Source organism: Monomorium pharaonis, chromosome 9, assembly GCF_013373865.1.
Source record: "Monomorium pharaonis isolate MP-MQ-018 chromosome 9, ASM1337386v2, whole genome shotgun sequence".
Taxonomy (NCBI): Eukaryota; Metazoa; Arthropoda; class Insecta; order Hymenoptera; family Formicidae; genus Monomorium; species Monomorium pharaonis.
The window spans coordinates 1,698,411-1,714,852 of record NC_050475.1 but is presented as its reverse complement, the minus strand read 5'-3'; the positions used below and the strand labels follow the sequence as shown (position 1 = coordinate 1,714,852).

At 33.5% G+C, this 16,442-nt stretch overlaps 2 protein-coding genes across 5 annotated transcripts; both read right to left on the bottom strand.

Moving 5' to 3' along the window:
- Positions 1-156: 156 nt before the first annotated feature.
- Positions 157-3,231, bottom strand: LOC105836749 (basic helix-loop-helix transcription factor amos). Of its 4 annotated transcripts, none has more exons than XM_012681000.3 (6): positions 2,660-3,231; positions 1,526-1,683; positions 1,350-1,458; positions 980-1,009; positions 692-900; positions 157-496 (listed from the first exon to the last, which is right to left on the bottom strand). In XM_012681000.3, the coding sequence occupies exons 1-6, from the start codon at positions 2,764-2,766 to the stop codon at positions 390-392; spliced, it is 720 nt and encodes a 239-aa protein (XP_012536454.1). In that variant the 5' UTR covers positions 2,767-3,231; the 3' UTR covers positions 157-389. The 4 variants fall into 4 exon arrangements, with proteins under 4 accessions (XP_012536454.1, XP_012536453.1, XP_012536456.1 ...); XM_012680999.3 differs by having other exon boundaries at positions 692-903; positions 2,660-3,207; XM_012681002.3 differs by lacking the exon at positions 980-1,009 and having other exon boundaries at positions 2,660-3,194.
- A 3,101-nt stretch (positions 3,232-6,332) lies between these two features.
- Positions 6,333-16,355, bottom strand: LOC105836738 (tripartite motif-containing protein 2). Its single transcript, XM_012680987.3, has 10 exons — positions 15,742-16,355; positions 15,326-15,465; positions 15,026-15,189; positions 14,775-14,894; positions 14,324-14,545; positions 8,398-8,552; positions 7,667-7,896; positions 7,149-7,492; positions 6,789-6,856; positions 6,333-6,705 (listed from the first exon to the last, which is right to left on the bottom strand). Exons 1-10 carry the CDS (start codon positions 15,921-15,923, stop codon positions 6,483-6,485), a joined length of 1,848 nt encoding a protein of 615 aa, XP_012536441.1. The 5' UTR covers positions 15,924-16,355; the 3' UTR covers positions 6,333-6,482.
- Positions 16,356-16,442: the final 87 nt, after the last annotated feature.

The following is a 16,442-nucleotide window of genomic DNA, read 5'->3' as shown; positions in this document are numbered from 1 at the left end:
ATAACAAATTTTAATAACACGAATATCACCGTAACAAATTTCAAACCCACAACAGTAATATAGATACTAAAATAAAAACACTATATGGAATTTGCATTATTCTTAAGTAGTGTATGTAATTTTAAAATCGTTGTTAAGAATACGTACAGCCAAGAGTCTCGAATAGCATCGATTTTATTTCAAAGCCAATACTAAATTGTACTAACTCTCTAGTCTTTTACACGTACATATAGATATCTGAATACAATATTCGTCGCTCGTATTGCACGTGAACTAAAATCGAAGTCGCGAAAAAGACTTTAGCATTTTCTTTTTTTTTCTCTTTTTCTATTCATAAGATATTTACAAAGAAAAGAAGAATCCGCGGCCAAATGTCTTGTTACGATTACTCAATTCATATTGTCAGTTGTCAGTGCTAGAGTAGTAAGCACTGATCGACGATTTGGGTTTACTCCCAAATTTTCCCAATTTATCCAGGACAAGCGTGCCGTCAGATCTGAAATTCGCAATATTTAATGTTTTAAAATATTGTTACATGGTTTCTAATTAAAGCAAAATTTATTTAATTTTGAAACAAAGTAGTAATTTATCCTACTATTAATTTAATAGTAAACTTTATAATCGTAATTTTTGTATGTGCGTTACATTAATTTTCAAATATTTAAATAATTATAAAAGAGTGAAAGAGTACCACTCGTGTTCCATTCGGCGCGTTCGCCATTTATTTCACCCCTAAGGCACCTCTCAACGTACGTCAAAGGATCAAGCCTGGCTGCTAGAACTTCACGTAAGAGCGCAATGTATGCTATGGCCAGGCGCAAGGTGTCGATCTTCGACAATCTCTTCTCGTAAGGAAAGGTCGGTACATGGACCCGGAGCTCGTCGAAAGCCGAGTTGATGCTGCTAAAAATTGCAATCACACTGACAATCCGCTCGCGCGTATCTTACGCAAAAAATATATAAAAGAGAAATATTTTACATATCTATGTGTCCTATGGAATGAAACACACTGTGAATCAATTTATTATTTATTATTATTAATACGAAACGTTAATATTATAATGAGTAATGTAAATATAAACGATTGATAAAGGACGGTTTATAAATACTTTTAGTTTTATTTTACCATTTAGTTTAAAAAAATTTTTAGAATTCTTATTTACGCGCACTATTTTTAATATATAATTACCCTTGGAAATATAGATATATAATACGTTTTATACATTTGTTATATTTATTACAGTTTTGCTGATATTATTTCAAAAGTTGAATCTTTGTACGTAGATTATTTATAAAATGTTCCGATTAATTAATTCTTTTATCGCTAATTACTTTTGAAAATTTCTTACCTCAGCATACGTTTTCTTTCACGAATATTAGCTGCGTGTCTTTGAATTCTATAAGGACTACCATTTGGATAATAACCCTCTTCTACGCCGTTCATTTCTGTGTCATGATCTGAACAAAAAGTTTATTTTATAAAACGTTAATTAAATAATTATTGGAGTTATTTAATATTTATTACCTGGCGTTGAAACTGGCATGTGATAGTGCAAAGGGGAATGTGTATGTGGCGATGTGTGCGTGACATGTTGCGTGGACCTGCTCGCATAAACACATGAAGGTAATTCTGCCAAATCTTCCTCAGTGATATCGCTATTGTGACCCACGTAATACTGAGTACTGCAAAATTATAATAATGCGAAATTTGCTTTTGTTAGATATTCGTAATTATAAAATTATTAAAAATCTTGTATTCATAGAATTTTTAATAATGTTTAAAAATAATATTTTCTATTATTTATGTTCTCTGATATATGTATAATAAACAATATATAATAAATTGTCTAATAAGTCTAGATTGTTTTTGTGTTAAAGATGTATAATTTTAGATTAGACAAATTTTGTATAATGTTTATATTTATGTATATATAAGTTTGATTGCGTATTTATTACATTTATATCTCTTTTACTTATATCCTCTTTATTATTATTTTCACTGAAAATTAAATACTTTACATTTAAAATGCTGTTGATTTAATTAATAAAAATGGTACAATTACGTGCTTTTAATTTTTATTAGGGGAAAAATAATTTCATACATAAATTTGCTTTTTATAAAATTTAAGACTTATTTAAAAAAACCATTTATTTCCTTTGTTTAAATTGTAGTTTAATATATATTTTATTATGCAAATAATAAAATAAAGTAAAATTTTTATTACTTAAATGTTTTTCACTAAAATAATGCTAAATGCATGAAATGTAACAAGTAAGTTACACACATGTACGTCAATTATATGGAACCAAAAGAACTCTATGTAAATTACTTTCAATATATTTCTTTTTAAGAATTTTTTATTATTGAAACTAATAAAAATAATGTAAATAATAATTTCAATATTCTTATTTTAATTTTAAAAAATTCCTACAAATTTTTCTACATATTATAAATGCATGTGACCGGTCCTGTGATATTATTAATATTTATAATTACTAAGAAAAATTGAATTACATATTCCAACTGGAAATATTAGAATATCACACTTTATTATAACTCATGATATAAAAGTTAATTATTTATGTATTAAATATAAAAGTTAGAGTTTTTTAAATTTATTAGAGTAATTGACCAATCGAAAAAGGTGAGTGATAGTACCTGGTACAAGCCACGGTGGAATCTGCAGGTCTTGACGCGGTGCCGACCCGATGGCGGATCCTCTGGCTCCTGTCCTCAAAGTCATACGAGGGATGATGATTCGCCATAATGCACGTTTTCACAATCTCATTCGTCTCGTTTGTATCCCCGTAAATTGTATCTCACGAATTAACTAACTACTAGATATAGCTCAACTTCTCTTGATATCTTTTTTTAATTTTTTTCTTTTTTTTTTTTCAAAAAATTCGAAATTTTTTCATAACGCGCTAATTCGCGCACAGATTTTGCGCAAATTTTTTTATCTCTTTATTGATGATCAATCGAACAATTGATTGCTCAAACGAAGAAGTGTCCGCACGGAGAATACGCGAAATTCAACTATTGACGATGTCCCTGGGGAGGCCGCTTTATATATGAAAAGCATCGGGCTCGTGTAAGGGATGATCGATACCAACCCCTGGGCGGGTTTGCGGCCAATGGCGAGCCGAGACGCGTGTTGGACGTGACTATCAGACGCGCACGGGATTGGCGGGCAAGCGCTCCAACGAGGGTTTTATCGGTCGGGACGACAGGACGCACCCCCGCGGAAATTTTATTCGTCCCCACCCACTATTGCCTGCCGTCATCTCAACAGCAGACGCGGGGGCGGATTTATTCGCAGGGGGGTGCATAGAGGGAGGTAAGCGTGGCGGAACAGTTTTTCAATTTCGCCAAGCACGGATGAAATATTACGAGCGTTCTTTTGATTGAAAACAATTTTCTTCCCTACTTCTTCTCTCTCTCTCTCTCTCTCTCTCTCTCTCTCTCTTTCGCTCAAACTCTTTCTTTCCATTCCTTTTTCTTTCTTAGCTAAATATTGTAAATTATTATACATTTATCTTTAAAACAACTTATACAAAAAAAATGTCAAAAGACAATAGTTTATTAGTTTATACAAATTAAAATCGCAACTTTTGTGCGAATAAATGTCTGTTTTCTTATTGTTTTTATTACCCAATGTCTTTTCATTCTACGTCTACACTTTACATACATATAAATACAAATACTTCAAATCAAAAGTTTTTAATTATCAGTTTCAGATTAGATTGTATAAAACTTGACAAATTAAAGAAACAGAATAACAATTATAAATTAATAATACAAAATCCTTATTTATTTTACATTGTAATTGTCGCACATTTGGGACAATTAATTCTGGCTTTCTCAATAGTCTTTAGTCTTTTTGTTTCTATTGGTTGCATACAAGTTTGAATACTTTTTCGTACATTCGAATAAGTTTTTAATTCTTTTAGAATTCTTAAAAAAATTTTTATTTAAATGTAGGAAACCAAAATGCTTATGCTAGATATTTGATATAAGCTATTCTATAGTAAAACTTTTTTTCAATATTATGAAAAACTGATAAGGCACAGATTATCGCGAATTTTTTTCTACTATTCAGATAAAGATGAAAATATGCTATAATTAGAATAATATAAATCCACTTTAATGCACACCTATCTTAATTACAATTTATGTTCATTCTACCGCAATAAATTCATTCGTTCCTTTCGTCATCGTCATGCTTCTTTCCCATTGTTCCAAACATACACACGTTTAAGTTAAAACGCGAAAAGTATGATAAGCTTTGTGATTCGTGCTTGTAAAAAGATTGTTCGTCTCGTTTATGACAGCCTGAGAAAACGTCGTCTAGGATAATATCCGAAGAATAGCGGGAGAGCCGAGGTCGGTCGTCGGCTCGATGGCGGTGTCTCTTTTAAGGGCGCGATTATTGGCCTCCTCAATAGTATGAATGGGCCAATATTCAAATGAGCCATGTTTGGTGCACGCGCGACGATAGAAGCGCGGCGGTGCAATTATGCGAGGTGTTAATACGATCACAATGGTGGTTCGCCGGGGTTGTACCACTACTACACGCGGACAAGACAAAGTTTTGTCCCCCGCTGAAACGAGTTCGGGAGCGGAGAGGGCGGCCTCGCGGTCGATCCTCGCCGGAGGCATCGCCGGATTACTATTGACGGGCCTACCGAACGACGATCCGCTGATATATAATTGGGATTAGACCTGTGAAAACCACGACACTGTGCTTAATATGAGAACCTACCACAGCGCAAGATTGATCTCTCAACGACCACATTAGTTTTGCATACGTTTCGGCACTACGTACCTGCGGCGAGAAATACTCTCGCAATTAATATGGCAGAGAACTCGAAGTGTTAACTATTGTATACATATTATGTCATACAGTATTTTTTAATGAGATTTTCAGCGTTAAAAGCTAGAGACAAATAATTATTTTCAATTCTTTCCATTTTTTATAATAGATATCAATTCATTTTTACAAATGAGATAATCATTCATCTATATTAATTTCGTAAATTAATATAAAATCGGAGCGAAATTTTTTTGGTGCACTTTACCGAATCGTTTATGCGAAACGATACCAGATGTAACTTGAATGCGTATCGTTTCACTCGCTTATCGTTTTACGACTACTTGGAAGCGTGCCGTTTCGAGTATCACCATGGCAAATTTCAAGTGAGCTTTGTATCCCCACAAACCATTATTTATCTCAATTTGTTGCATTTGCTTGAGGGAAAGCACGAGGGGGGAAGAGGATGGATTTCGAGATCTACTGATGCCTCGCTACATTTTTCCCTTCTACGTCGCTCGCACGTGTATCAACCCAACGTAAATCGCATATATCTGAATAAATTAAGTGATAAATAAGCGGGCAATATTTATATATTGACATAAAAAACTAAATTCAGGCATATAAAAAAATGTTAGCGACATCAAAGTAACAGAATTTGAAGATAAAGAAAAAGCATGCTATATAAAACGATGAAAAATAAAATTCTCTTACAGATCGATCGATAGATCAGATCATTTCAATTTATCTAATCGCATAACGCAGAATAAAGATCTGAGGAAGTTATCGGAGTCAAATCCACTTCATTTCTCTCGTGGACAAGAGGCCCGGTTCGAGATCGACGATATCCTAGCAAACATTTAATTCGCGATTACATTATTTTCGAGGGGCGAGGACTAGCCGACTACTACCCCGCTCCCCTGTCAACGCCAATGCATCCCCCTTGGCACGCACACGCGTGTCCGTCGAACGTGGTTTGGAACGTACTCGAACCGCTCTCCGACCCCTGGAATAATAGAGATTTCACGCCGCAGGGCCCACTTCGGTTCTCACAGTAGGGGTCTGATCCATCGGACGATTTCCTGTTGTCCAATAGCTCGATCAACGTTCGTACTTGCACGTAGACATTTAATCTACCGGACGGCGAGATCGTGTGCCTCTAAGTATCTGTTTATAGTCCTTGGGGATCAATTTGTTTGCCAAATTATTTATTGGTCAAACGGGCAGACGAGAACGGCGCCTCACGCTACCACGAATTTGTTTGATCTGCGATTGGGAACGCGGTTTGGGAAAAACAAACATCGCGATCTGCGCGCGTATTCTGTATTTTTTATTCTCATCTGTTGAACCACGAAACATATTGATTTTTTAAATCGCGTATATCACGCCATTGCAAAAAAAAAGATAAATTGTTAAATATTGTTAAGAGAATTAATTTAAAGAAATACTTGAAGAAAATTAATAAAAATATCGATCTCCTATTTTTATCTATAATACAATATATTCAAGGTTTTATCACGATTGAAAGTGGACACTCGAGTGTTTCTTTATTAATTAAACACACACACACACACACACACACACACACTCTCTCTCTCTCTCTCTCTCTCTCTCTCTCTCTCTCTCTCTCTCTCTCTCTCTCTCTCTGTCCCATTAAAGTATAATATAATATTAAAACAAATATATAAAATTATTCTTGCTGTCGGAAACCAAAATGTTGTAATTACTTGTCACTAACAAACCAGATATCCATGCAAACTTATGTCCTTGCTTCTTTTTGGCACCTAATACCCGTAGAAATTCGCCTTCCGGAGAAAAAATCTGCACTCTTCCGTTTCCAGCGTCACCGACGATGATATATCCTTTCTCATCAATCTTTAGTACCTCAGGTGATCTATGAATTAAAAATCATTCTCTAATAAATCTTCAAATTTTAATAATATAAACTTAATATCAATAAAATAACTTTATATTAACCTAAATAAGCCCTTTGCCATGCCCGTACCACCAATCGACTGAAGAAGTTGTCCATCGTGATTGAATACCTATAATATTAAAAAATTGTACTTTTATCTGTAATATTTATTAGTGCAATCAAACACTGCAAAATATATTTGTAATTTTTTAAATATTTAATTTGTACATGTCACGTATAAGTATGTACGCATACGCGCATATTCTTCAATATTTTATAATTCTTTAAATATATTGTAGTCAGCTTGAATGTAATATGCAAGTTTAATTCAAATTTCCATAAATTAATTTAATTCAGAATAGATAAGGAAAAGATGGATAAATGAGTTCAAATTGAGTTAATGACCTTAAAAATAATTGCACCTTTACTTTGTGATTGCCAGAATCGGCAATGGCGACACGTGTCGTCGTGACAGCCACATCGCTCGGTTGATTCAATTGGCTCGCAATTGGACCAGTTGTACGAAATCTGACCGTGCCCGTTTTGTTCTTACTCATGGGTCCGATACTGTCCAAATACGTGCCATCTTTCTCGAGAATCTGAACACGATTATTTCCAGTATCAGCAATGTAAAGCACGCTACGTTCCGGATGAAACGCGATTCCTTCCGGTGAACATAGCTCCGTCTCTCCGAAACCTTTATTGCACATGCGATGGACGAGCTCGCCCTTGTGATTAAACACGAAAATGCAGTGCTTCCATTTATCTACGTAAAACATTGAATAATACAAACGCAAATAATATAAGTTATTTCGTAAATAATAATAAGAATTATTACACTGATTTTTTAGAACTAAATAATCAAGTTGCTAGCAAGAAAGTTTTAAATTTTAAAAGTCTAATTTACGCTCTGTCGTTTCTCAATCGTAAATATCGAAACCTGTCACGTATATTTCGTCGTGTTCTTGCAGAAAGGCAACTCCTTGAGGTGCCATCATCTCCTGGTGACGAATTCTCCGCACAAGTTTGAACTTCCTGTCGAGAATGACAATCTGTCCTGATCCCGGACAGGTTGTGATTATGTTATCTCTCCAGGAATCAATGGCGAGTGCCGATGGTCGCTGCACTATGTCGCGGGTCGCGACAATTTTGGGTGTGCAATTTTTCCGCCTGTCGTATCAATTTTTAAATTTCATTCTCATATCGTTGCAAACACATATCTAATATATTCTCATAAAGATGTGTTCCGACAGAAACATGTATATACACGTATATCTATATTTTAGAAATTTCTTAACATTCATTTTTTCAATTTTATTTAAATTGTATTTGTATTCTGTACAAATTAATTTTGTGTATAATTTGTAAAAAATTCAAAAAATTAAAAATTTTTGTTATTTTTTTGCCCCTTTTCTGCAAAATATTTATGTCATTACAAATTGTAAGAAAATTTTAATTCTAAACAATTCACTTGTAACTTCAACCATATAACTCAAGTTAAAATTATAGATATTATAACAAAAATGTATAACATTATGATAAAAAGTTATATTTTCGAAATAATACTTTAAAATATGTATAAAGAATAAAAGATAAAAAACTTTTATTCAATTTAAATCGTTTATCAAAATTATGTTTTCATTCAAAATAATTATTGCAACATTTACTTACTTGTATGAAGAAGCAGTCTTTTCTTTTATAAATGATCTTCCGTGTTTATTAACTTTACCAAGCTCCGCTTCAACATCATTCAGTTCAGATTCCCAAATGGCAACCGCAGCCATTACTTCCGCGGCCTTTTGTTGCAGATCTAAAAACGTTTTCACCTGAAACAAATACAATTTAACATATCAGAAACAGATAAAATTGCCATGGATGATTATGCGATACAATTAGCGAATGAACAAAAATGAAATATACAGAGCAATGCAGTTGACGTTCTTCGCCACAAATTCCGCGTGGTGTGCAACGATGCGTCGCTAAATTGCGGTCAATCTCTGGTATAAAAAGAGAGATAAAATAAGAGATGAAGAGAGAGGGAGGAAGAGGGAAGAAAGATGGAGGGACGAAATAAAAGAAAGAAAAGGAGAGCGGCGAAGCTTTGTGCTTTCTGGCACTTACGGTGCCCCGAAGTCGTACCACCGGCGGTCACGTGGCGAAGTGTGCGGGCCCCTTTGTTCTGATCCTGGCCGCTCATTCTCTTTCTCTCTTGCTCATGCTGACCGATTTGATCGTCGCGAATAGGAGGATCGCCGCGATTCAATGTGCAAGGACACGTGTACTAAATAGGCTTGGTCGCCTAAAGCCTGTTTGCGCCAGCGATGAATCTCCGATTCGCCAATGCCATAATCTGACGAAGAATTTCCATCTCAGTTCGATGAAAATTAGACAATATATGTAGAAGGGAAAAAAATATAAGCGAATGTGACTTGTTTGGTGGCGTACATTGGCATTTAAAATTAAGAAGTTCAAGAAATTCTTCTATTTGATCTTTTTTCTTCTTCTTCTGTCCCTCCCTCCTCACTTTCTTGCTCTTTTATTTATAAAAGTACTGCATTTACTTTTAATTACAATTATATCATCTTAGATTTTTGTATTTTCTATAGTAGGAAACATTTGGCAAGTGAGGAAAAATTTTTTACATTTTTCTCTCGAAGGCAAGAATATCAACTCCGAGTCATATATCTTTCTCTCAATCAGATCAGTGGCATTTATTTTTCTGTGCCACATGCATTCGTCGGATCGTTTAAAGTGCATCTCAACGGTGACTTCAAAGCGCAGAGCAAAACGCGTCCGTCGTCGTTTTTTCGCGACACTTAGTGTGCCGATACGTTTCACGCCAATCAGGTGGACAGTGCGACGCGTGCCGATAAAATGGTCACCCAAGAATCGACATCTCCATCCGACAATTTCGTGCCTCTTTTCTCTGCAGGAGTGGAAGAGTTGCCAATTGAACGAACCATCTTTAGCAACACGAGAAAGTATTTGAACATATACACACAAAATATTACTATTTATTTCCTCCCATCGTATACGCAATTGCTATTCTCTAGCAAAAACGTTTTTTTTGTGATTGGTAAACGAGCCAATCTGGAAATCTAGGACCTCCCCCTTTGATAGTAGTTAAAGGGACTACAGCACATACAGAGGATGCCATGCATGCGTTCTTTAACCAGCGCGATATAAACATACATGTCGGAATTAATGATACACCGTTTAGTTACGCGTCAGTTGATTTTCCCAGGGCAGCAGCTTTGTGAATTTCGAAGGTAGGGGAGAAGGGGTCACCGTGTCTTAGGGGATCCGACACGCGCTCTTCAATATGTCACTGTGGCTAATTTTAGGGGCCAACCCGCCACCGGCAACTCGGGCGCCGACGAGCCCTAAAGATGGAGAAGTGGGCATCTATCGTGTTCTGCAAACAATGTAAACGTATGATCGCAATTTCGCTAATTTTTAATCTGGTCAAGAATGTTATTAATACTGCAATATATTTTTCCGTAAAATATGTAACAGAAAAATTAAAAAGCAAAACTAATTACTTTAAATCATATAAAAGCACTTTTAAATTAGTGCTGCAAATTTTAATGTTTCCAATAAGTTATTTTTCTATAAAAGATAGAAAAAATTAAAAAAAAATTATTATGATATCAAAATTAATTTTAATTTTAAATTTAATTTTAACTGATTGATAAATAACAAAAATATTTTATTTTTAACTTCAGATTACTATAAATGTTCTCGAAGGCTTAATTTGTAAAATGTACTAATAGTACACAAAATTTTATGCATGATGAAACATTTTTAGCTTAATGTCAATAATTTCGACGGTTGCGAATAGTCTTATCATTAAAATATTTATATCTTAGTCTCTTCAAATGATCTCTGATAAATATTAAATTGAGCTAATTTAATATCACAATAATAATATCTTTATTTTCCCTATATATTTTACGTTAATATAATATAAAGTAACTTAATAGCCTAAAGATTCTAACTGGAAAGATACTTCTAATTTTATCACAATGCAATGGCAAAAGTTTTCAAATATAGGCTGTCATTTTAAAAAGGTTTATCACTTTTTCTTAAACCTAGCGTTTCAACATTATTTTGAATTATTATGTATAATAAAACTGAGCATAATGGAGCGTCAGAAAACAATCATCATATGTTTAGAAAACAACTGTTTCATTTTTTAATAATAAAATTACGCAATTTTATAATTCTTTACATCCTCTTATAGAACAGTTGGTACTCAAAAATCTTTTGTAGAAAATTTTCTTTTTGCCTATTTTCATCAGCGAATGATTGGAGCAGTCATTGCATCATTGTTGTTCGTCGGATTATCAGACGAGTTCGACAATTAAGTGACTTCGGCGAATGATTTGGCTGTGAGTTACATAATTGTCAGGGCAGTCAGTCATCGGACGAATTTTCCGGACTCCAGCGAATATTCGCGCTAGCGGGTGCGGTAATAAATTATAAAAGATGATCGGTAATTAACAGTAACTGCAACTGGATAGCGTTTATGCCGTCGCTGTGGAATATACGCCCGCCGGTGCCTGTAGCTGACTCTTTATGGTGGGGTGTGCTCGTGACGTGAATTATTAGCCCTTGGGCTCTACAGAGAACCACCGGGTTGAGTCCGCACGTGTATGTTGCTTCCCTCGTGAATGTATGCGGGATCTGTATTCGCGGGCGTGGCCTGGCGAGAGTGTCGGGCGTGGCTACGAGCCAACCCCGAAAAAGCTACCCCGAGAGGACGAGAGAACTAGAGGAAGAGCGCTCTGTGAGGAAATATATTTACGGCGAATTGATTCAGGATGGATCCCATTTCGCCCACGCACAAATGTATAAGCTGTAAAATCTACTTTTCTTACTGGCATCCTACTTAAAGCAGCTAAAGAGCATTCTTTTTCGCGGGTACTTTTTATCGATATGGCGATTAAATCGCAATAAATTTGAATATGTTGGCAGAGATAAATTTTCTTCGCCTGAAGAGAGTAGTAGTAAATTTCGTACAGAATGTTGTAGCTCTCAGATATATTTTTTAGATTATGATTGATTAATTAAACCTTACGTAAGAACGCGCCCACATCAAAAAAATTTAACTTGTGATTTGATACAGTATATATAAATTTTATGAATTACATTTAATGTTAAAAAATAAAAAGACGTGAATTAATAAAATGATTGTTTTTACAAAATATTTCCTTTCCTATTAGAAAAAACACAATGATTTAAAACGAGAATTAATAAAAAAAATATTGAAGAAAATAATGCATTAAAATTTCTAAAATTGTATAACTTTGTCCATTACAGAGCGCAATATGGCGACAAAGTCTCAAATGTATCTTATTCGGTTTACTTTCTGACGGAATAGAAATCTTCGACTTAAACACGAGAAAGAGAGAGAGAGAGAGAGAGAGAGAGAGAGAGAGAGAGAAATAAATTGCGAGAATTAGAGAAGGAAATAGAGAGCGAGAAAGCAAGAGAGAAAGAGAGAGAGAAAGAGAGATCGTAAAGGGACAAGCAAAGAGAGAGGAGTGAAGGAGGAGGAGGAAAAGGAGGAGGAGAAAGAGAAGGAGGAAAGCCGCGTTGCGGAGAAAGAGACAGGATCCAGAAGAGCCTTTGCCATCGTACCAGACCACCGTGCCTGCGTTTGTACAGTGGTAATGGGCTGTCAGGAGCAGACGTTGGCTGCTCGTGCCTTATACACCAACACCATTATCCTCTTGCTATCCCGGGTTAGGTCCTATCGGTTCGCGAACCCGCCCTGAACTCACTCTCGTTGCTTGCATCCCTCTATCTCTCCCCGGCTTCACGGCTCATTCTTCGTCGTTATTGTCAGTTTTTTTTTACTCGATTTAACATCGGTACATTTCTGCATCCATACAAATATAGCTTTTCAACATTTTAATTAAAGTAAAAATATACTAATTAACAAAAAAATATTTTTAAACTTGCAATCTAGATAAAACTAATCCGCCATATTTGATTACGGTTCTGGATATGTATTACTGGATAGTTTATTTACGCAACAATGTGCGCTTGGAAAAATGTGTGTGTATGTTACGTATACGTGCGCGCAATCGTGAATTTACATATCACTTTTAAAACGTGTCAAAAACATAATTCTGTTAAAACATAATCGAGCATCGTTTAAAACACATAAAGCAAACGTAATTAAATTGAAATATCCTAAAAGTAAATGTACTGAATAGTGTATAATAAATAAATAAATTTATTTAGATCTTCTTTTGCAGCAAAAAAAATTATTGGAAAGTGTCTTAGATATGTTATTTAAATACCAAGTATTTACTCTATACAAAATCTTTTTACTCTATACACAATATCTTTCAATTTTATTAACATAATGAATTTATTCTCGTATAAACCTTAATTTAAAAATATTTTTTTAGAAAAAAGAAAAAAGGAAAAAGAAAGAGGTCATTTTATATAATATTAAACTTTATAAAACGAATCGCTAAGAATAAATAATATTATCTGTGTGTGCAAGAAAAACTACATTTCTTTTTACTTCTTTACAGAAATTATTGTAAATTTGTAATAATAATTTCACAAATAACACAATTTTTTATACAAAATTAGACTTTTTACAATAATACCATATTTTGCTACTTCATGATAAACAGTTCATTCTGTTTTATCTGTCTATCTTCTGTTATATTCAACGAGGTATCGTGTGATATTTTCTCGCGCGTCATATCTTTCTATATTTTCCTAGCAATAATTTTCTCGCGGTTTTTCGCGTGCTGTGTAACGTTCTTGTTATCGACATAGTTTTGTAATCTCGGATTTCTCATTTATCTTATTGACTTTGTAGGAAATGATGAAAATTCTGACCAAACCCCAGCAAGCCCCTGATTCTCGCCTCGACCAGCCCCACATGCTCGCCATTCACCTCCCCTTTCCCTTCCACGTGCCTTCCTCCTCCCAAGTAATCAATACTGTGAGGCGTCCTGCACGCGACAGGTACAATGCTGGTCCAGATTTTAGAACCGGAGAAGAGATCGGAGAGAGTACAGTATTAGAAGGAGCAGAGAAAATTCGGTTCACTTTATCTCGGAAAAGAACAACAAAATAGAGAACTATTTTTGATAATCTGATAATTTTTGTCATTTTCTATTCTTTTATCGTGGATAAAAAAATCCCGATACGTATAATTTTTAATAAACCAATAAATATTCGTCAAAAAGACCCTTTAACTTTTTCACATTGTTTCTTTATTTTTTGCTAATCTCAATCAAAATGTCTTGTAATAATTTGTAAATTAATTAAACATTAAAGTTGTTAAAGTATGTATTAAAAAATAGGATAAATAAAAAAAAGAATCTTTATATCTCGATATATATAAATATATAGGAATATGTTTATTATTTAAAGATTTGTATTAAAATATATTCTTAACTTTATTTAAGTTTTCAACTCTATACGATCATATAATTTATAATATAGAATATTATTGAATACATATTTTACATACTTGCATACGCACAAAATAGATACGTATGCGTACATATGTGTAGATTCCTTTTTTTATTTAAATAAAATTAAATGCCTTAAAATGTCATACCTTTTCTTCGTTATCAGATAATGTATCATACGACACTTCCTTCTGTTCCTTTATCTCTATTTGAGTTTTCTGCATCCTCTGTCTAATATCGTCAACTGATACTTCTCCTGAAGCAATTACATGTTCTACCTTCTTAATCCGATTCTCTCTCTTTTTATTAAGTTCACTTATTTTAGCGTCAATATCCCTATTAATGAATTCCATCGTTTCGTTTGCTTTGCTCTGTGAAAAAAATTTAATTACTTGAATAATTCTTCCAGGCGCATAAGCGCATATATTTATACAAAAATTTTTGGAAAATAAGATATCACACTTCAACTTTAAATTTCTACGTTCTTAAGTTAAAAAAATTTCTTTTAGAATGTATAGTTTAATACTTAATAAATTGAAATATCATAAAAATATTCTTTATAATGTAAAGAAAGTGAGCTAATTAATAAATCACAATTACCTGAAAATTATTTAGTCTATCTTCGAATCTTATCATTGATGTCTCGAGATCTCCATTTATATTACTTAATTCATCTTCCAAATCATCTATATGATTTAGCCAGCAGTCATCACAGAACCTCTGTAAAAATGTTAATATAATTTAATGTAATTATTATTAAAAGTAATCGCAAAATAATTTAAACTTTTTCTATTCGCAAAACATAAAAAATTACAAAGATTATATTAATTTTCAGGTATCTATAAACTTACACGTTTACAGTGTTTACATTTGTTTATATTCTTGCAAGTTTCACCGCAGGTACGGCATCTCTCGTCACGTATTTTTGGTGGTAAGGGCGCAAAGCTCACTGAATTTTTCGATTCTTTCTTATTTATCACTGCTACATTGCATACAGGGCAAATAGAACTGCTGTCTAAAATAAAAACGTTATCAAAGTTAAGTACTGCATGCTTAAGAAATATAATATTATCAAAATGCTTGTAACAATGCTTGTCAATTGATCTGAAAGGTGTAATAAAATACTTATGAAAATAGTCTTCTAAACATACCTTTTTTACGTGATATCATAAAACGATTTTTGAAACATTGCAGACAAAAGGTGTGCCGACATTTCATCATTCTGGATGAGTTTACTTTGCTCTTGCATATCACGCATTGCGATACATTGACAGATTCGAACGAAGTCGTCCTAACAGAACAAAAATGCAGCGAAATTAATCACAATGAATAACAATTGATAATTATAAAGTTAGTAATAAATATCTTAATAATTTGTAAACAATCTTAAATTATTAGGAAAGATACGCAAACAACTTTCATCGATTTTGAAGCGTATTAGATATGTTGCAAAGTTCTAAATATATTTCAATATATTTTGCTTTTTCTAACCGCAAGAAATAAAAAAATTAAAAATCTTTTATCTTTTAAATTTGATAAAATGTTAAACATCATTTTATAATCGTACCGGCGAAGACAAATGTTTTGTTCTCTCGATGAAAAATTTCTGGATCCCATTGATCTCCTACCAACGGAAGCAGATCTCCTTAAAATTCTTGGTGTTTGACGCATCTCCCTCCTAGTCGAGCTTGACGTGATGATATTGTCCAGGCTCAAGTGCAACGGGTGTGGCATTTGTCGCTTAACCATTGTTTCTTCTTATTGCTCGAAATTTATGTAATAATTACAAAAGATTGAATTTTGACAACAATAGTAGCATCTCTTTCTTTCCGTCAATCAATATGGAATCTCTTATGTAATATCATAGATGTTGATCGAAAATTATTACTTTCATTTACATAGTGAGATAGTTTCTTTTTGTCTCGTGTTCTTGTTTTAAAAAACAATATGTATAAGTAACTTAAATTACAAAGATACTTTTACTTGACTATATAATTACGTTTACTTTCATTTTCTGCATTTTTCTCATCAAGAACGATTAACAATTTAGAATAAACAATCACCTTAAATTACACAATTTAAAACTTCAGATGCTATTTATATATAATATTAAGTCATATAAAAAAATAGGTTTTTACATCTCGTCGGGTATCGTAATAGAAACTGATAAAAAATAGTTGGATAGCATGCTTTATCTCATCGGAACCATCAATAACAGCAGTGAATCATTTATCATGATAAGATAAACGTTCACAAAATCTATATTTG

Coding starts and splice junctions, on each gene's coding strand:
- LOC105836749 (XM_012680999.3), bottom strand. CDS start 2,766: ATGGCGAATCATCATCCCTCGTATGACTTTGAGGACAGGAGCCAGAGG. Junction 1,684..2,659: donor TCCACCGTGGCTTGTACCAG/GTACTATCACTC, acceptor ATAATTTTGCAG/TACTCAGTATTACGTGGGTC. Junction 904..979: donor TCCATAGGACACATAGATAT/GTAAAATATTTC, acceptor TGCAATTTTTAG/CAGCATCAACTCGGCTTTCG.
- LOC105836738 (XM_012680987.3), bottom strand. CDS start 15,923: ATGGTTAAGCGACAAATGCCACACCCGTTGCACTTGAGCCTGGACAAT. Junction 7,897..8,397: donor AAGACTGCTTCTTCATACAA/GTAAGTAAATGT, acceptor TTGATACGACAG/GCGGAAAAATTGCACACCCA. Junction 7,493..7,666: donor CGACGAAATATACGTGACAG/GTTTCGATATTT, acceptor TGTTTTACGTAG/ATAAATGGAAGCACTGCATT.